Source organism: Nicotiana sylvestris, chromosome 2, assembly GCF_000393655.2.
Source record: "Nicotiana sylvestris chromosome 2, ASM39365v2, whole genome shotgun sequence".
Classification (NCBI taxonomy): Eukaryota; Viridiplantae; Streptophyta; class Magnoliopsida; order Solanales; family Solanaceae; genus Nicotiana; species Nicotiana sylvestris.
In genome coordinates, this window is record NC_091058.1 from 144433141 (window position 1) to 144448263 (window position 15123).

The 15123-nt window shown below is 33.4% G+C and overlaps 2 protein-coding genes across 2 annotated transcripts; both read right to left on the bottom strand.

Moving 5' to 3' along the window:
- Positions 1–802: 802 nt before the first annotated feature.
- Positions 803–3501, bottom strand: LOC138885716 (uncharacterized). Its single transcript, XM_070166693.1, has 3 exons — positions 2342–3501; positions 1397–2093; positions 803–1264 (listed from the first exon to the last, which is right to left on the bottom strand). The coding sequence occupies exons 1-3, from the start codon at positions 3499–3501 to the stop codon at positions 803–805; spliced, it is 2319 nt and encodes a 772-aa protein (XP_070022794.1).
- A 3322-nt stretch (positions 3502–6823) lies between these two features.
- On the bottom strand, positions 6824–9545 carry LOC104244063 (transcription factor bHLH93-like). The gene is made up of 4 exons (XM_009799366.2): positions 8890–9545; positions 8165–8338; positions 7935–8102; positions 6824–7130 (listed from the first exon to the last, which is right to left on the bottom strand). Exons 1-4 carry the CDS (start codon positions 9475–9477, stop codon positions 7044–7046), a joined length of 1017 nt encoding a protein of 338 aa, XP_009797668.1. The 5' UTR covers positions 9478–9545; the 3' UTR covers positions 6824–7043.
- Positions 9546–15123: the final 5578 nt, after the last annotated feature.

The following is a 15123-nucleotide window of genomic DNA, read 5'->3' on the forward strand; positions in this document are numbered from 1 at the left end:
ATGTCCTTAACTATTGAACTTGTATTTCAAACTTAAGGACTCCTGTAGTTAATGACAAACAGTCCTCAAGTTTTTAACATGGGACTATAACTTAAGGACCTATGTCCTTAACGTTTGAACTTAAAATTCAAAGTTAAGGACAGACAGTCCTCAAGTTTTTAACATGGGACTATAACTTAAGGACCTCATGTCCTTAACGTTTGAACTTAAAATTCAAAGTTAAGGACAGACAGTCCTCAAGTTTTTAACATGGGACTATAACTTAAGGACCTCATGTCCTTAACGTTTGAACTTAAAATTTAAAGTTAAGGACAGACAGTCCTTAAGTTTTTAACTTGTATTTCAAACTTAAGGACTCCTGTAGTTAATGACAAACAGTCCTCAAGTTTTTAACATGGGACTATAACTTAAGGACCTCATATCCTTAACTTTTGAACTTGAAATTCAAAGTTAAGGATAGACAGTCCTTAAGTTTTTAACATGGGACTATAACTTAAGGACCTCATGTCCTTAACTTTTGAACTTGAAATTCAAAGTTAAGGACAGACAGTCATTACGTTTTTAATATGGGACTATAACTTAAGGACCTCATGTCCTTAACGTTTGAACTTAAAATTCAAAGTTAAGGACAGACAGTCCTTAAGTTTTTAACATGAGACTATAACTTAAGGACCTCATGTCCTTAACTTTTGAACTTGAAATTCAAAGTTAAGGACAGACAGTCATTACGTTTTCAAAATTGCAATTTGAATACAATCTATAGAAAAAACTTAAAAGAGTCGATAAACATAAGTGTATATTTCTACTCTTCTCTATGCTTTCTTGAAAATGGATGGAGTGCCGGAGAATATATACAAGCTGTTCTATTATAACCAATTCTTCTGCAACGACCACATTTGAATGTTATTTTTGATGGCTCGGTAGCAGGAATATGCCTTTTCTTTTGCCTTCTACCTGGTGGCACTTTGAAATCTGGAGGTTTAACAATTTGTGACTTAACACTCTCTGGTACAATCCATGAATCAGTATGTCCTACAGGATGTATTTGTCTTTCATATATTTTCAGCCAAGATTCCTTTAAGTACCAGTGCGAACAAAAGTCAGACTTCTTGATGTTTCTCTTCTCGATAGCTGCAATTGCATGTATGCATGGTAATTCATCAAGTTGAAATTGAAAACAATCACATGTTCTTTTGTTTAAGTCCACCAAGAAAGTTATTCCTTCTTCTTCAACTCTAGAACGCCATGAATCAACAGGGAAGACCTTCAATGTTGAAAAATTATAAGTGAGTACATTATGTTAAAAAATGTCAAAATCATAATATAAACATAAAACATAATACTTACGTTCAAAGTAAATGCTAAATCTATTTCTGTTCTTCAATTCCTCCTCTACCCAACAAGAAACATCATAAAATGTTCCTTCTGCTTTATTTCTTCTTTCATAAAACCAATGTTGTAGCTTCACTTGAATGAAATCCATCATTCTTAGTATAGGCAGCTCCCTTGCTTCTAATAGCACTGAATTCATCGACTCAACTATATTTGTTGTGAGCATGTCATATCTTCGTTGTGGACTACAAGAACGTGCCCATCTTTCCGGTGGTTCTTCCATCAAGTAGTCATAAGTTTTCTTATCTACATTTGCAATATCTGACATGTATATGTCAAATTCTTTACGCTTGTATACTCTTGCAGCACTTTGGAAAAGTTTTATGACCTCACTTTTCACCTTTCTTCGCTTTAGGTTCTGCTCCAAATGATAGATGCAAATCCCATGATGGCTTTCAGGATATACCTTTACAATGCCATTTGCAATAGCTTGATGCCTGTCTGATAAAAAAATCAAATTCTCACGGCTCCCAATTGCATTGCGAAGCTGACTAAAGTACCACTCATAGGAATTGTTGTTTTCAGATTCTGCTATTCCAAAGGCTAATGGGAAAATTTGGTTATTTGCATCTTTTGAAACTGAAATCATTAAAACACCACGATATTTTGACTTCAAAAAAGTCGCATCAATAGCAATCACTGGTCTACAATGATTCCAACCAGCTATCGATGATCCATATGCGTAAAACATATAAAGAAACCTGAAAATACAATATAAAACAAGGTTAAAATACCCGAAGTTTAGGACAGTCAGTCCTTAACTTACATTTACAAGTTATAAAGTTAAGGACATGTTGTCCTTAACTTTTATTTCAAAGTTCAAAACTTAAGGATTGGAAGTCCTTAACTTTTAATTACAAGTTCAAAACTTAAGGATAGGCAGTCCTCAACTTCTGGTTATAACTCAAAAGTTAACAAGGCTAAAGACAGCATGTCCTAAATTGTTTACCTGTTGTTGTCGTCTATCTTTATGTTAGTATAAGTTCCCGGGTTTTTACTTGTCATCATATACAAGTATGAACACAATAATTCATAATTTTCTTCGGGACTTCCTCTTATTAAAGCGGAAGCATGTTGAATAGCACGCCACGCCTTGTGATATCCAATGTCTAGTCCATGCAATTTTTGCATCTCTGCCATGACAAAAGCTGGTGTAACTTCAAATCTTGGGTCCCGAAGATTATCGATAATGTAACCACTAATCAACTTTGAAGTAGCATGCCTTTGATCTGCTTTCCTAGTGTTAACAGAGCAGTCATGCTTTTTCTCAAGCTTTACTATCTTGAATAATGTTGAGTCTTTAATTCTGAAAGCACGCACACACCAACGACACCTATCATCATTGCATGTCAACGAATATCTTGTTGAGCTTGATCTAACAACTTTGAATTCAAAATGTCCTTTGATTGCTACATTAGAAAAACAATTAATTATGCTCTTCTTATTGTCAAATACTGATCCGACTTTTATTTGATCCAAAGAAGCATTTTCTCTTAATATCGTAGTTGGGGATTCTTTTTGTTTCAAATTTGATCTTCGTTTAGTTATTTGAGTGCAGGTTTTGTCAGCAACTACTTCGATTACCGGTGCACTCTCTAAGACTTGAATACCCAAAGCTTGTTCGTTGTCAATCTCTATAATGCTTTGTCCTTCTACTTGAATAGAATCAAATGTTTGATGCACCTCTTCATTTAATGGTTGAGCTTCAACCATATCTACTTCAACTATCTGTTGGCATCGCTCTTGATTGTCATGTTGAGTTTTTGTGTTGGCATGTTCATTGCTTGTTGATGCAAAAACTCTTTCCGAAATATCAACTATGAAACGACAGCTCTTGAAGAGTGAATGAGTTTTTAGCAACTCTATACATGTGTGAAGATCTAAATCTTTGGATACAAGCATTCCTTTGCTTGTTCCAAGGTTGATATCAAACCATATCACTATTTCAAACTTTTCTCTATCCAATTCAATAAGCTCAAAAATCTGTTTAACGAAATCTTCAAACTGAATTGACTCAGGTGCTAGGAAAAGCTTTGTTTGATGATCAAGATATTTATAGTCTTCAGTCCATCTACCATTAAAAGCAACTATTATGCATATTGTTTCCATCCTACAAGTCAAGAGAATGGGAAACAAAGGACATACGTTATAAAGCAATCCTTGTAGAATTAAGAACAGGTGTACTGTAAGTGCAAGACCAAGTTAAGAACTGCCAGTCCTTTAACATTTAAACATGTAATTAAAGTTAAGAACTGTCAGTCCTTAACATTTAAACATGGAATTAAATGTTAAGAACTGTCAGTCCTTAAGTTTTAAACATGGAATTTAAAGTTAAGGACTGTCAGTCCTTAAGTTTTAAACATGGAATTAAAAGTTAAGGACTATCAGTCCTTAACTTTTGAACAAGAAATTAAAAGCTAAGGACTACAAGTCCTTAACATTTAAACATGGAATTAAAAGTTAAGGACTGTCAGTCCTTAACTTTTAAAGATGGAATTAAAAGTTAAGGACTGCCAGTCCTTAACTTTTGAATCAGAAATTAAAAGTTAAGGACTGTCTCTCCTTTAACATTTAAACATGGAATTAAAAGTTAAGGACTGTCAGTCCTTAACATTTAAACATGGAATTAAAACTTAAGGATTGCTAGTCCTTAACTTTTGAACCAGAAATTAAAAGTTAAGGATTGTCAGTCCTTAACATTTAAACATGGAATTAAAACTTAAGGATTTCTAGTCCTTAACTTTTGAACCAGAAATTAAAAGCTAAGGACTGTCTGTCCTTTAATATTTAAACATGGAATTAAAAGTTAAAGACTGTCAGTCCTTAACATTTAAACATGGAATTAAAACTTAAGGATTGTTAGTCCTTAACTTTTGAACTAGAAATTAAAAGCTAACGACTGTCTGTCATTTAACATTTTAAACATGGAATTAAAATTAAAAGTTAAGGACTGTCAGTCCTTAAGTTTTAAACATGAAATTAAAAGTTAAGGACTACTAGTCCTTAAATTTTGAACCAGAAATTAAAAGCTAAGGACTGCGTGTCCTTAAGTTTTAAACATGGAATTAAAAGTTAAGGACTACTAGTCCTTAACTTTTGAACCAGAAATTAAAAGCCGATGACTGCCTGTCCTTTAACATTTAAACATGGAATTAAAAGTTAAGGACTACTAGTCCTTAACTTTTGAACCAGAAATTAAAAGCTAAGGACTGTCTGTCATTTAACATTTAAACATGGAATTAAAAGTTAAGGACTACTATAAAAGTTAAGGACTGCCAATCCTTAAGTTTTAAACATGGAATTAAAAGTTAAGGACTACCAGTCCTTAACTTTTGAACCAGAAATTAAAAGCTAAGGACTGCATGTCCTTTAACATTTAAATATGGAATTAAAAGTTAAGGACTGTTAGTCCTTAACATTTAAACATGTATTTAAGAGTTAAGGACTGTCAGTCCTTAACATTTGAACCAGAAATTAAAACATACAATTTGAAACTCAAGCTACAGGACTTTGTATACAGAAGAACAACAACAAAGTGAAGGACATTTTGTCCTTAAGTTTTTTTATTCAATTTGCAAAATGAGGCCAGTAGAATCAAAGTTAAGGACATAGTGTTCTTATTTTTTTGAATTCAATTTCCAAAATGAAGACACTATGTCCGGAATACAGAATTATCATAGGAGGCGGTGTCTATAAATTTATCAATCCAGAAATTCAAAAAAAATCAAATTCTTATCTAATATATAATCAAATCAATACAGATCTAAAAAGTATAACTATAGCGAAATAAAAATTGATAGAAACACATGAAATTACAACTTACTGTTTATCTATGTTGTTTTTTTGGATTAGATTGCTGAATTTTTGAAATCGGGAAGAGAAATGGTGGTTCGTCCTTAGTTGATCGCCGCTGCTGCTGTTGCTCGCTTCTTCTCTTTGTGTAACTGCTGCTTGTGTTGATAGCGTAGGTATAAGTTATACCAGAAGGGTATTTTCATCTAGTCAGTTATAAGTTTTTTAAAAGGAGTGGCTAAAGTCTAAATACATTGAAAACAGTGGCTTTAAAATAAAAGCCACAGCTTTTAGTGGCTATTTGTGCCGTTCGCCCAGAAATTCAAAAATAGCTAGATTTATAAGTGGTCATTCAAAAATAGTCACAGTTTTAAAAGTAATCGAAATTTAGCCACTTTTCATGTAAAGATAAATCTGAACGAAAATACTGTTCAAAATCCGAAAAAATACTCCAGTATAATATATTGGAACTCCAATCTTTCCAGTATAATATACCGGTCCAGCATAATATGCTCCAATCTCCAGTATATTATACTAGAACTTTCCATGTGTTGGAGTTCCAGCATAATATGCTTCAAGTTCATACACATGTGCACCGATCTTCAGTATATTATGCTGGAACTTTCCGTGTTGCAGCAAAATAGTGGTTATTTTTTAATAACTTTGCAAATGCTGGCTATTTTTGAATGGCCAGTCCAAAAACTGGCTAGTCCGTACTATTTTTAATGTAATCTATTGTTGATGGGCTGGTCCTCTATAAACAAGCTGTACCTATGAGTTGGAGAGGCCCAAATAAAGTACTCACGAGAGAAGCAACGGGGTTGATCAGCAGGCCTTTGGGCCTTAGAATTTGTGCATTTTCATCCTCGCTCGCAATTTTTTCTTGTTCTTTCCTTTGTTTCAATTTAAATGACATACTTTCCTTATTAGTCTACTCCAAAGAGAAACACATTTTTATATTAAGAAATAATGTAACTTTAAGCTTTTTATTTTATCCACTTTAGCCTTAATAAGAAACTTTTATAACAAATATTATGGACCCACAACATTTTTGCCCCTTAAACTTTTAGAATTATATGTTTCAAATATATTCTTTTTTTGTTAAATTGTGTAAAGTCCAACTACAGCAAAGAATGGCTCGAAGTACTAGGTTTTCTCGTTATAAGGGTTGAAATGTGCAAGTTATGGTCGAAGAATGGCTCAAAATACAAGGTTTCCTCGTAATTGTCTTTCCAAAACTGAAATTGTGAAACTTCCTTGCTTTCTTGTGAATGTGTAAGAGAGTTGTCCCTTTCAATGGTCGAATCTCCAATAGGAAGGCACCTCACCTCATACAGTTTTGGTCTTTTGCATCCCTCTTTCCTTAATTCACATGTAGGCCTTAATTGTTGACATTGGTCTCATCCTAAGACTTAAGCAGTGAAATTTCAGTAGCTACGTGCACTGACCTCACCTGTATGAGGATCCAACAATAGATTTGTGGATTCGCTATGACATAATATTTCAATGTCAACATTATATATATGCGACAAAACCATAGCATCAAAAATTTGGATCTGCCTTGTATGTATGTGAATTCCACTAAACCATACTATGTAATCGACAATAAACGTTCACACTATTGACTAGTAAATTCATATGCTGCAACTATCAATACTCCAATCCATTATTTTGATGACGAAGACCATTTTAAACCCCATTTGAATAATATAGAGAGCAGATCTAATAAATGAATCAAGAAAACTACATTGGAGAAAGACCAGTGCTGGCATTATTAAAGATTGCAATATTCTTTGAACAACAGACAGAATGTCCTTGACCTTAGATTTTTGGGGCTTATTGTCCATCCATATCATCTTCTAAAGACATCTTCCACCATAACCTGCTGTTTTGAACAAGGTTTGCTTTACGTCTTCAGAGCTCAAAATTGTTCGATGCTCCCTAGCCTAACAAAATCCGGAGACGAGAGGAAATTAATTAGCATGCTCAGACATAATTGTTAGAGTCAATCATCAATCAATGATCTCTCAATCTCAAATTAGTTGAGATCAGTTATATGAATCTTCTATATCCATTCTGCTTTATTTGTTGAGGTTAATGCTTAGGTGATTTTTGGATACTAGCCATTAACCTATCACAATTTTCCTTTTTATCCGGATTTTGAATAGGTCATACTTTGCTAAGCTACTATAACCATTATTGATAGGACTAAAAGGCAATTTAATGCGCTAATGACAATTCAATGCACTAAGCTCCTTTTAAGTGTGGGTCCGAAAAATGGGCTTTAGACAACATTGAGCCTATTTTGCGCAACTTATTCTTGGACTTCTGCAACAGTCTATTTTTACGGTTTGAACACTCATTACTATTGGTCACACGGCGTCAACTCTTATCGAATTAAGACTCCAATCTGTAAAGAACATATAGCATGATTAACTGTTTCCTACTTAACAGGTGACCAGCGACAGGTTCAAGATATATAGTACTCCTTTCGGTTCAATTTAGATGAGGTAGTTTGACTCGGCACGGAATTTAACAAGGAAAAAAAAGGTTTTTGAAACTTGTGGTCTTAAAAGCTTAAGGGGTAAAAGTTTTGTGGGGTCATGCTATTTGTGTGATTATAAAAGCTTCTTATTAAAGGTAAAATGAGTAAAATAAAGAGTTTAAAGTTAAATTATTTCTAATTATAGAAATGTGTAGAATGAACTAATAAAAAAAGTGTGTTATCCAAATTGAAACGCCGGGAATACCTCAGAACAAGAAGCTTGCAATGAGAAGTCACTGAAACAGCTGATAACACATTGTTGTACATCAAGGCCAAGTGCTTCTAGCGTGCTCACTGTTGACAACAACAATCCTGGCTTTGCACCGCAACAGATCTCGATTCTTGTGTCCACATTTCTCCTTTCTACCTCAAACTGCAATTTTTATTGACAATGTTAACTATGGAGTAGGGATGGTTTAATCTAAAATGTTGTACCTTAGGAGGCTTTCTAACAAGTGCTTCATTTGGCTTTAACTCCTTCAAATTTCCTACGAATTTAATATCCTTAATTTCCTCTTTCACATTATCATCTTCACGCAATGTATGGATTTTTTCTAACAGCTCCTTCATGTAATCAATTGCGTCTCCAAGTATAGATGTTCTGTCCATCTGCTCAATCAATCCATCGATTAAAACAAGTATAATTACATTTTTCAACCGTAGTAACACCCAAAATTTTGACTAAAGAAAATACACTATAAGAACAATAATAACAATTATGCATCAATCCCAAATAAATTAATGTAGGCTGTGAATTCTTACTGACCAGTATTTTCCATTTAAATTCATCTCAAACCAACATTATGTAGAATAAATAAAAACATGATTAAAGAGAAAATAAGATTTTTTTCTAATTTGAATGTTTAAAAGAAGGAACTCATTATACACTAATATCGTAGAGAATTTAGGGTAAAATACAAAACTGGCCATTCAGTTGAAACTACTCACCAACCTGAAAAGTGTATAAAATATGTATATTTTTTGTACATAATCCACATATATACAATAAATATTATTTTTTGGGAACTATTAGTATATTTGAACATTTTATAGGAGGTTATCTACCATATTTTTTATCCACATTTATTTGTCTAATAGTGTAAACACTCATTTAAACTAGAAATTAAATTCGAAAAAAAAAAATGAATAAGTAAATTTACCTTACTAATCTTAGGAACAATGGATCTAAGCATGGAGAGTCTATCATTGAGTCTCTTTCTTCTCCTCCTCTCTGCCATTAGATTTTTTGAAGGCTGTCCATCAAGTTTCTTAACTTTATTCTTCTTTTCTCCAACATTAGAAACACCCATTATTCTTGAATTGGCTTCTTCAACTTTGACATCATTAGTACTGAAGCTATTCAAGTCTTCTTTCAAGCCATGAAAATCACTAGAAATAATGCCAAGTTCTTCTTGATTTTCAACCATGGCTCCGTTGTTGTACTCTTCTTGTATTTGAAGTGGCAATAGTACTGTGTCGTCAATGTTATCTGGGGCAGTGAAAGAATCAAGAATTAATGGATAGGATTCTGGTGAAGTGATCAAAGGACACTGAAAGTTTGATTCTGGGGGTGTGATTAGGCCCAAAAGTGAAGAATTTAAGGCTATAAATTCTGGATTTTGATAAAAAGGTGATTCAAAAGTCCATCCATTTGGGAAAAATTCATTTACTCCACTTGGAAAAGTGCTCCAACTTTCTCTCCTTGGAGCAAGTAATTCCTCTAAAAGATCCTGTTGAGTAAGGTCCATGTTTTTTTTCCTCTCTCAAACATCAAAAAGTGCGTATTGTAAAGTGGAATGGTTACAAATAATATAAGGGTGCATATAGTCGAGGGAATATATATATATATATATATATATATAAACATATTTAATAGTGCCTTTTTCTAATAAGGAAGGAGTTAGTCTTTTTTTAGGTACTTTATTGAGTTAATATCACCTGGAGCATAAGATTAGAAATCGAGAGTAGGGATACGTTTTCATTTTTATATTTGTGAGTATTTTAATTAATGAAATGATTACAGTTTATTGTTTTATACATTAGCTAATATCCAAGCCGAACATATCAAAGTTACTAAACCGAATAAATCGAAACTGAAAAAAGTAAAACTAAATCATATCGAATTTAAATAAATATGATATTGGTACGGTATTCTAAGAAATCAAATACTAAAAATATCGAACCAAATATTTGAATATCATATGGTACGGACAGACAAACACCCTTACTCTCAAATAGACTGTAATTATTTGTAATTTAGAGCATTCAATTTTTAAGGGCATATTCACCGAAATCTTCAATCAGACAGAATTAATATTTAAATCCCTGCATACTGAGAGGTTTGACCAATATGTCTGAAAGGAAAAGGATATATGGACATCGGACATCGGACATCTAGAACAGTGACAGGTTCTTAGCATATACTTTGTTAGCGGTTTTTGTATTCATTTGAGTAGTTTAATCAGAGTAATGTTTTTTGTAAATTTTATTTTTAGAAATTTTCAAAAATCACTATTGTTTAGTGACTAATGTATTCATGAATATAATAGTAAAAGTCAACTAAAAACAGGGAAGTTACAGCTGTATACGATTATATTCATATGTATTCACACCACTTATTCATGAATATAGTAACGATATTCACCTTAAAAATAAGTCTGTCCAGCTATTTAAAAACGGAAACATGATCAATTAGCATGATACACTCCTTATATAACTCAACAAAATCAATTCTAACATGCCTCATTATCAACCCAATTAATTAGAATAATTTTTCAGTTATACACTAGTAACTCAACAAAATTAATTCTAATTTTTTTACTGTATTTCTATTTATTATTCAGTATATGTTACTGTATTTCACTGTATATTAAAATTTAATGTATTCATTGTTTATTTGTATTCAGTGTATTTAAATTTTATATCATGTATTCATGCATACTGTATGTACGTATGCATGAATACAGGTAGATTCAGCTGTATTAAAAAAATATAGACCTTCGAAATACATAAACACATGCAAAAAAAAAATATTTATACAAAAATACAATGTGTTTGTATCATTGTATGTGACTAAATAGCAAAGAAGGGAAGAAAGTTCGTCGGAGATGGCATTTTCCGACCAAAAAGAGAAGAAAGTTTGTCGAATCCGTACAACAAATTTCTGATAAGAGTTCATTACATTGCTCTCTTCCGTTCGAAAAAATCACTCTTTTCTGTTTAATAGCAGAATTCTACACTATTCTAATGTCTCTCGGCCGTCAATACTTGCGTGTATCTTGAGAGAGACTAGAGAGAAAAAGAAGAATAATTCTGAGAGAGAATCGTGTGTTAATTGAAAAAAAAAAAGAGGAAAAACATAAATAGCGTATTTCATGCCTCAATGATGGTATATACCATAAATACTTATTTTGCTAAAAAATATAAAAGGTATCTATAAAAAATAATATTTTAAAATAATTTTAGTTTATAGGAGTAATAAATAGAGTATATACCTTTGCTATAAGAGGTAAATTTCCTTTTATTTTTACTTATTTTTTCACACCCATTTCCCCATGCCCTAGTCCTGTCATGTCCGAATACTTCATATGTTTTAATTACCATATGGTAAAATGAACCAGTAAATCATATGGACAGGTAAATCAGTGAAGCTGAAAAGAGCAGAGACCCATGTTTTATTTCTCGCAGGAGTAAGCATGTATAACAGAAACTGGAGATTACGTGTGCCAAGTTGGTCAATTTGATCAAATTTAACCTTTCGTTTTGATAATTTTTCTTTTCGATTTATACAAACAAATATCGACTGAACGGAAAAGTATAATAATTATAAGTACTTGGCACAAAGCATAAAATTTTCAATAATATCACTAATATAAATAAACACGATTTATTTATCATTGTTCGCAATGATTTTTCATATTCTGAAAATGGTCAATATGGACAAGTTTGGAGGAAGGGATTTTGTTGAACTGGAGAGTGATTGAGAAAAGATCCTAAAAAGAAAGTTTCTAACTTTCTATTATTATTATTGCTAATAAGGCTTTTATTAAAAACAGAACTAGTGCATTATAGAAGTCGGAACTGAATGGTATTTTACAGTTCCAATTACATCGGAAGCTAAAAGCGATAAGGCAAAAGTAGGGAGGTTTCAAAAAGTAGAACATTATTAGGTTGTAGATCCGGGCTTGTCTTCCCATACTTGGCTAATACATCCGCTACACCATTATCCTCCCTGAATGTGTGGTGGATCATGGTCACCTGTAGGTCCCTGAGCATCAGCCTGCATGCAAAAATGATATGTGAGTGTTTTAGTGATGCATTTGATAAGATGTGTAGCAATACCTAAGAGTCCATTTCCATTTGTAACGGTCTGAAATTTCGAGCATTCGCTAGTAGCAGACCATGATATAAAGCTAGAAGTTCAGCTTGTAGAATATCAGTATGTATCAAATATTTGGTAAAGCCATACACACATGCTCCTGAGGCATCACGAAAAACTCCAGCTGCCCCACCCTTATGGGAACAATTATCAAAGTCTCCATCAATATTTAATTTAAAGCAACCTTGGGGTGGAGGATGCCATTTGATTAGAATATGAGTAGTTAGTGTTTGTTGGTGGGTATAATTGTTAGCTAGATAGTAGAATTGGGATGCCTGATTGTGGATAGTATGGAAATTAACGTGAGTATTGGTGTGATTGAAGATATTATGATTACGGTTGATCCCGATGTGCCAGAAGATGATTGACACTATGATATGTAATGGTATAGTATTGGGAGAAGAGATGTGTAGTGTACGTGGTGGAAGACATAACGCTTTCGCCTAATTTTTAGAGATGTGTGAAGAGAGTGGGATATTGAAATGTTGCCATATATGTGTGGCAGTGGTACAATGGAAAAATATATGTTCAACATCTTCAGGTGCTTGTTTGCATAATGGACAGGTAGGGTCACTAGAAATGTTGCGATGGGAGAGAAATGAGAAAGTTGGTAGTTTCCCTTGTAGCATGAGCCAGAAGAAGTGTTTAATTTTATTGGTAGAATGTATCTTCCAAACCCAATAAAGCTGAGAATGGAGTTGTTATGTGTGTGGAGGAAATGTTATTAGGTTATATGCAGTAGAGGTAGAGAAAGCTCCGGTTGATGAGGGATGCCAGAGAAACTGATCTTTAGTACTAGTTGTAGAGCTTAACATGGTATTAGTGATGAGGGTAAGGAGGTAAGGTGGGAGGTCGAAGGAAAGTGAGGAGAGGTTCCACGATACATTCTGAATGATAGAGTTGAGTGAAAGGTTATCTTCATTTTTTGTGAGTGATCCGTGAATGAGGTGTCGTAAAGTGCAGTGCGTAGGTAGCCAGTAGTCAGACCGTAGTTGTAACTGATTACCATTAGCTATATTCCAACCTATCCCCTACTTGAAAAGGGGTATGCGTGTCATACGTGAGAATAGTATTTAAAACTGAATTGATGAGGGTCCTTTTGCCAGCAAGGGATAGAAAATTATGTTTCCATCCAACCATTTTTCGAGTTAACTGGTCGATGAGGCATTGGTAATCAGTGAAAGACGGTGTGGTGTTGGTTATAGGCAGGCCCAAGTACTTGCCAAAGGTAGTTGTGGATGCGATATTAAGAAGCGATGAGATTTATTTTGAGTGTCATTAGGTACATTAGCAGAGAAAAGAATTTTTATTTAGAAAAGTTAATGTGTTGGCTAGATTGGCTATGAAGCTGATTGAAGATTCTTATAATTGTGTACACATTTTTCTCAGTAGCTTTGGCAAACAAGACTAGGTTATCGGCGAAAAGTAAGTCAGAAAGAAGGGTTGATTTACGAGAGATTTTTACAACCGTCCATTGTGGTAGGTCAATAGCATGGTCAATCAGGCGGGAGAGAGATTCTATGCAAATGATAAAAATATAAGGGCTTAACGAGTCTCCCTGTCTAATGCCCTGTGTGGGTTGAAAGAAATGTGTGGTTTTTCCATTGACTAGTATAGAAATAGAGGAGGTTGAGACACATGACATGATTAGTTTAATTAAATACGGAGGAAAATTTAATTGATGTAGTGAATAATATATAAACGACCATTCTAAGCGGTCGAAAACTTTCTCGAGGTCAATTTTTAATAACATGTTACCAATTTTACCTTTCTGTCGTCTAAAAGAGTGCACTGCTTCTTGGACGATGATAGTAATATCAATCGTGCGCCTGCCTGGTATAAAACTACTCTGTGTGGGGATAATAATTTTGGATAAATATGGTCTAACACAGTTAGTAATAATCTTCGTAATAGTCTTGTAGATTGTATTACAACGTCTTATTGGACGGTATTGATCAATGTTTTTAGAATTTTGAACTTTGGGAATTAATGTAATAAATGTTTTATTGAGTTCATCTGGAATGGTAGCTGAAGAAAAATCAGCCGTACAAATTGTAACTACAGCTAGTTTTATATTTTTTCAGAATTTTTGAAAGAAAAAAGGGTATAGGTCATCTGGCCCGGGTGCCTTGAAAGGTTTAAAGGATAAGATTGCTCGACAAATTTCATTATATGTTAGTGGTTGTGTTAGCATTTTATGTGTATCATTGGAAAGAACATTATAGGAATAATTAGAATATAATTTTGGAGTAGACGCGAATTGTGTTGTGTATAAAAGTTGAAAGTGGTGGGTAGCTGTGTCATATATGGAATTAGTATCAAAAGTCCAATTGCCAACACTATTAACAAGCCCAAGTATGCGATTGCGTCTGCGCCGATGAATAGTTGTAAAGTGAAAAAATTTGGTATTTGCGTCTCCTTCGTTTAGCCATTGAACTCTGGATTTTAATTTTCAAAAATTTTCCTCAGCTTGTAGGAGTACATTTAAGTCTGTTAGGAGTCGATTTTCTAGATTGTAGTGGAAATTTTTTTTGGTGTGGATTCATTCGTTAATGCCACCTATTCTTGAAAGTAAATTCTTTTTTGGTAAAAAATATTACCGAAGGTATTAAGATTCCAATCTTTAAGATGAGTAGTAAAGTTATGGAGAGTATCAAAATATAATGGGCTAGAGAGCTAATGAGATGAGACAATATGACAAAAATCTGGGTGACTTAAAGCCCGTTTGGCCAAGCTGCAAAAATTAGATTATTTTGAGAAGTGCTTTTTTTCAAAAGTGCTTTTCTCAAAAGTACTTTTGGTAAGAAACAGTTTGTGTTTGGATAATTAGTTTGAAAAGCACTTCTGAGCAGCAATTAGTGTTTGACCAAGCTTTAAAAAACTGCTTCTAAGTGTATTTTGCTCAAAAGTGCTTCTCAAAAAGTGCTTTTGGAGAGAAGCTACTTTTTTCTGCTTCTCCAAAACTGCTTCTGCTTCTCCTCAAAAGCACTTTCTTTCCTTCCAGAAGCTTGACCAA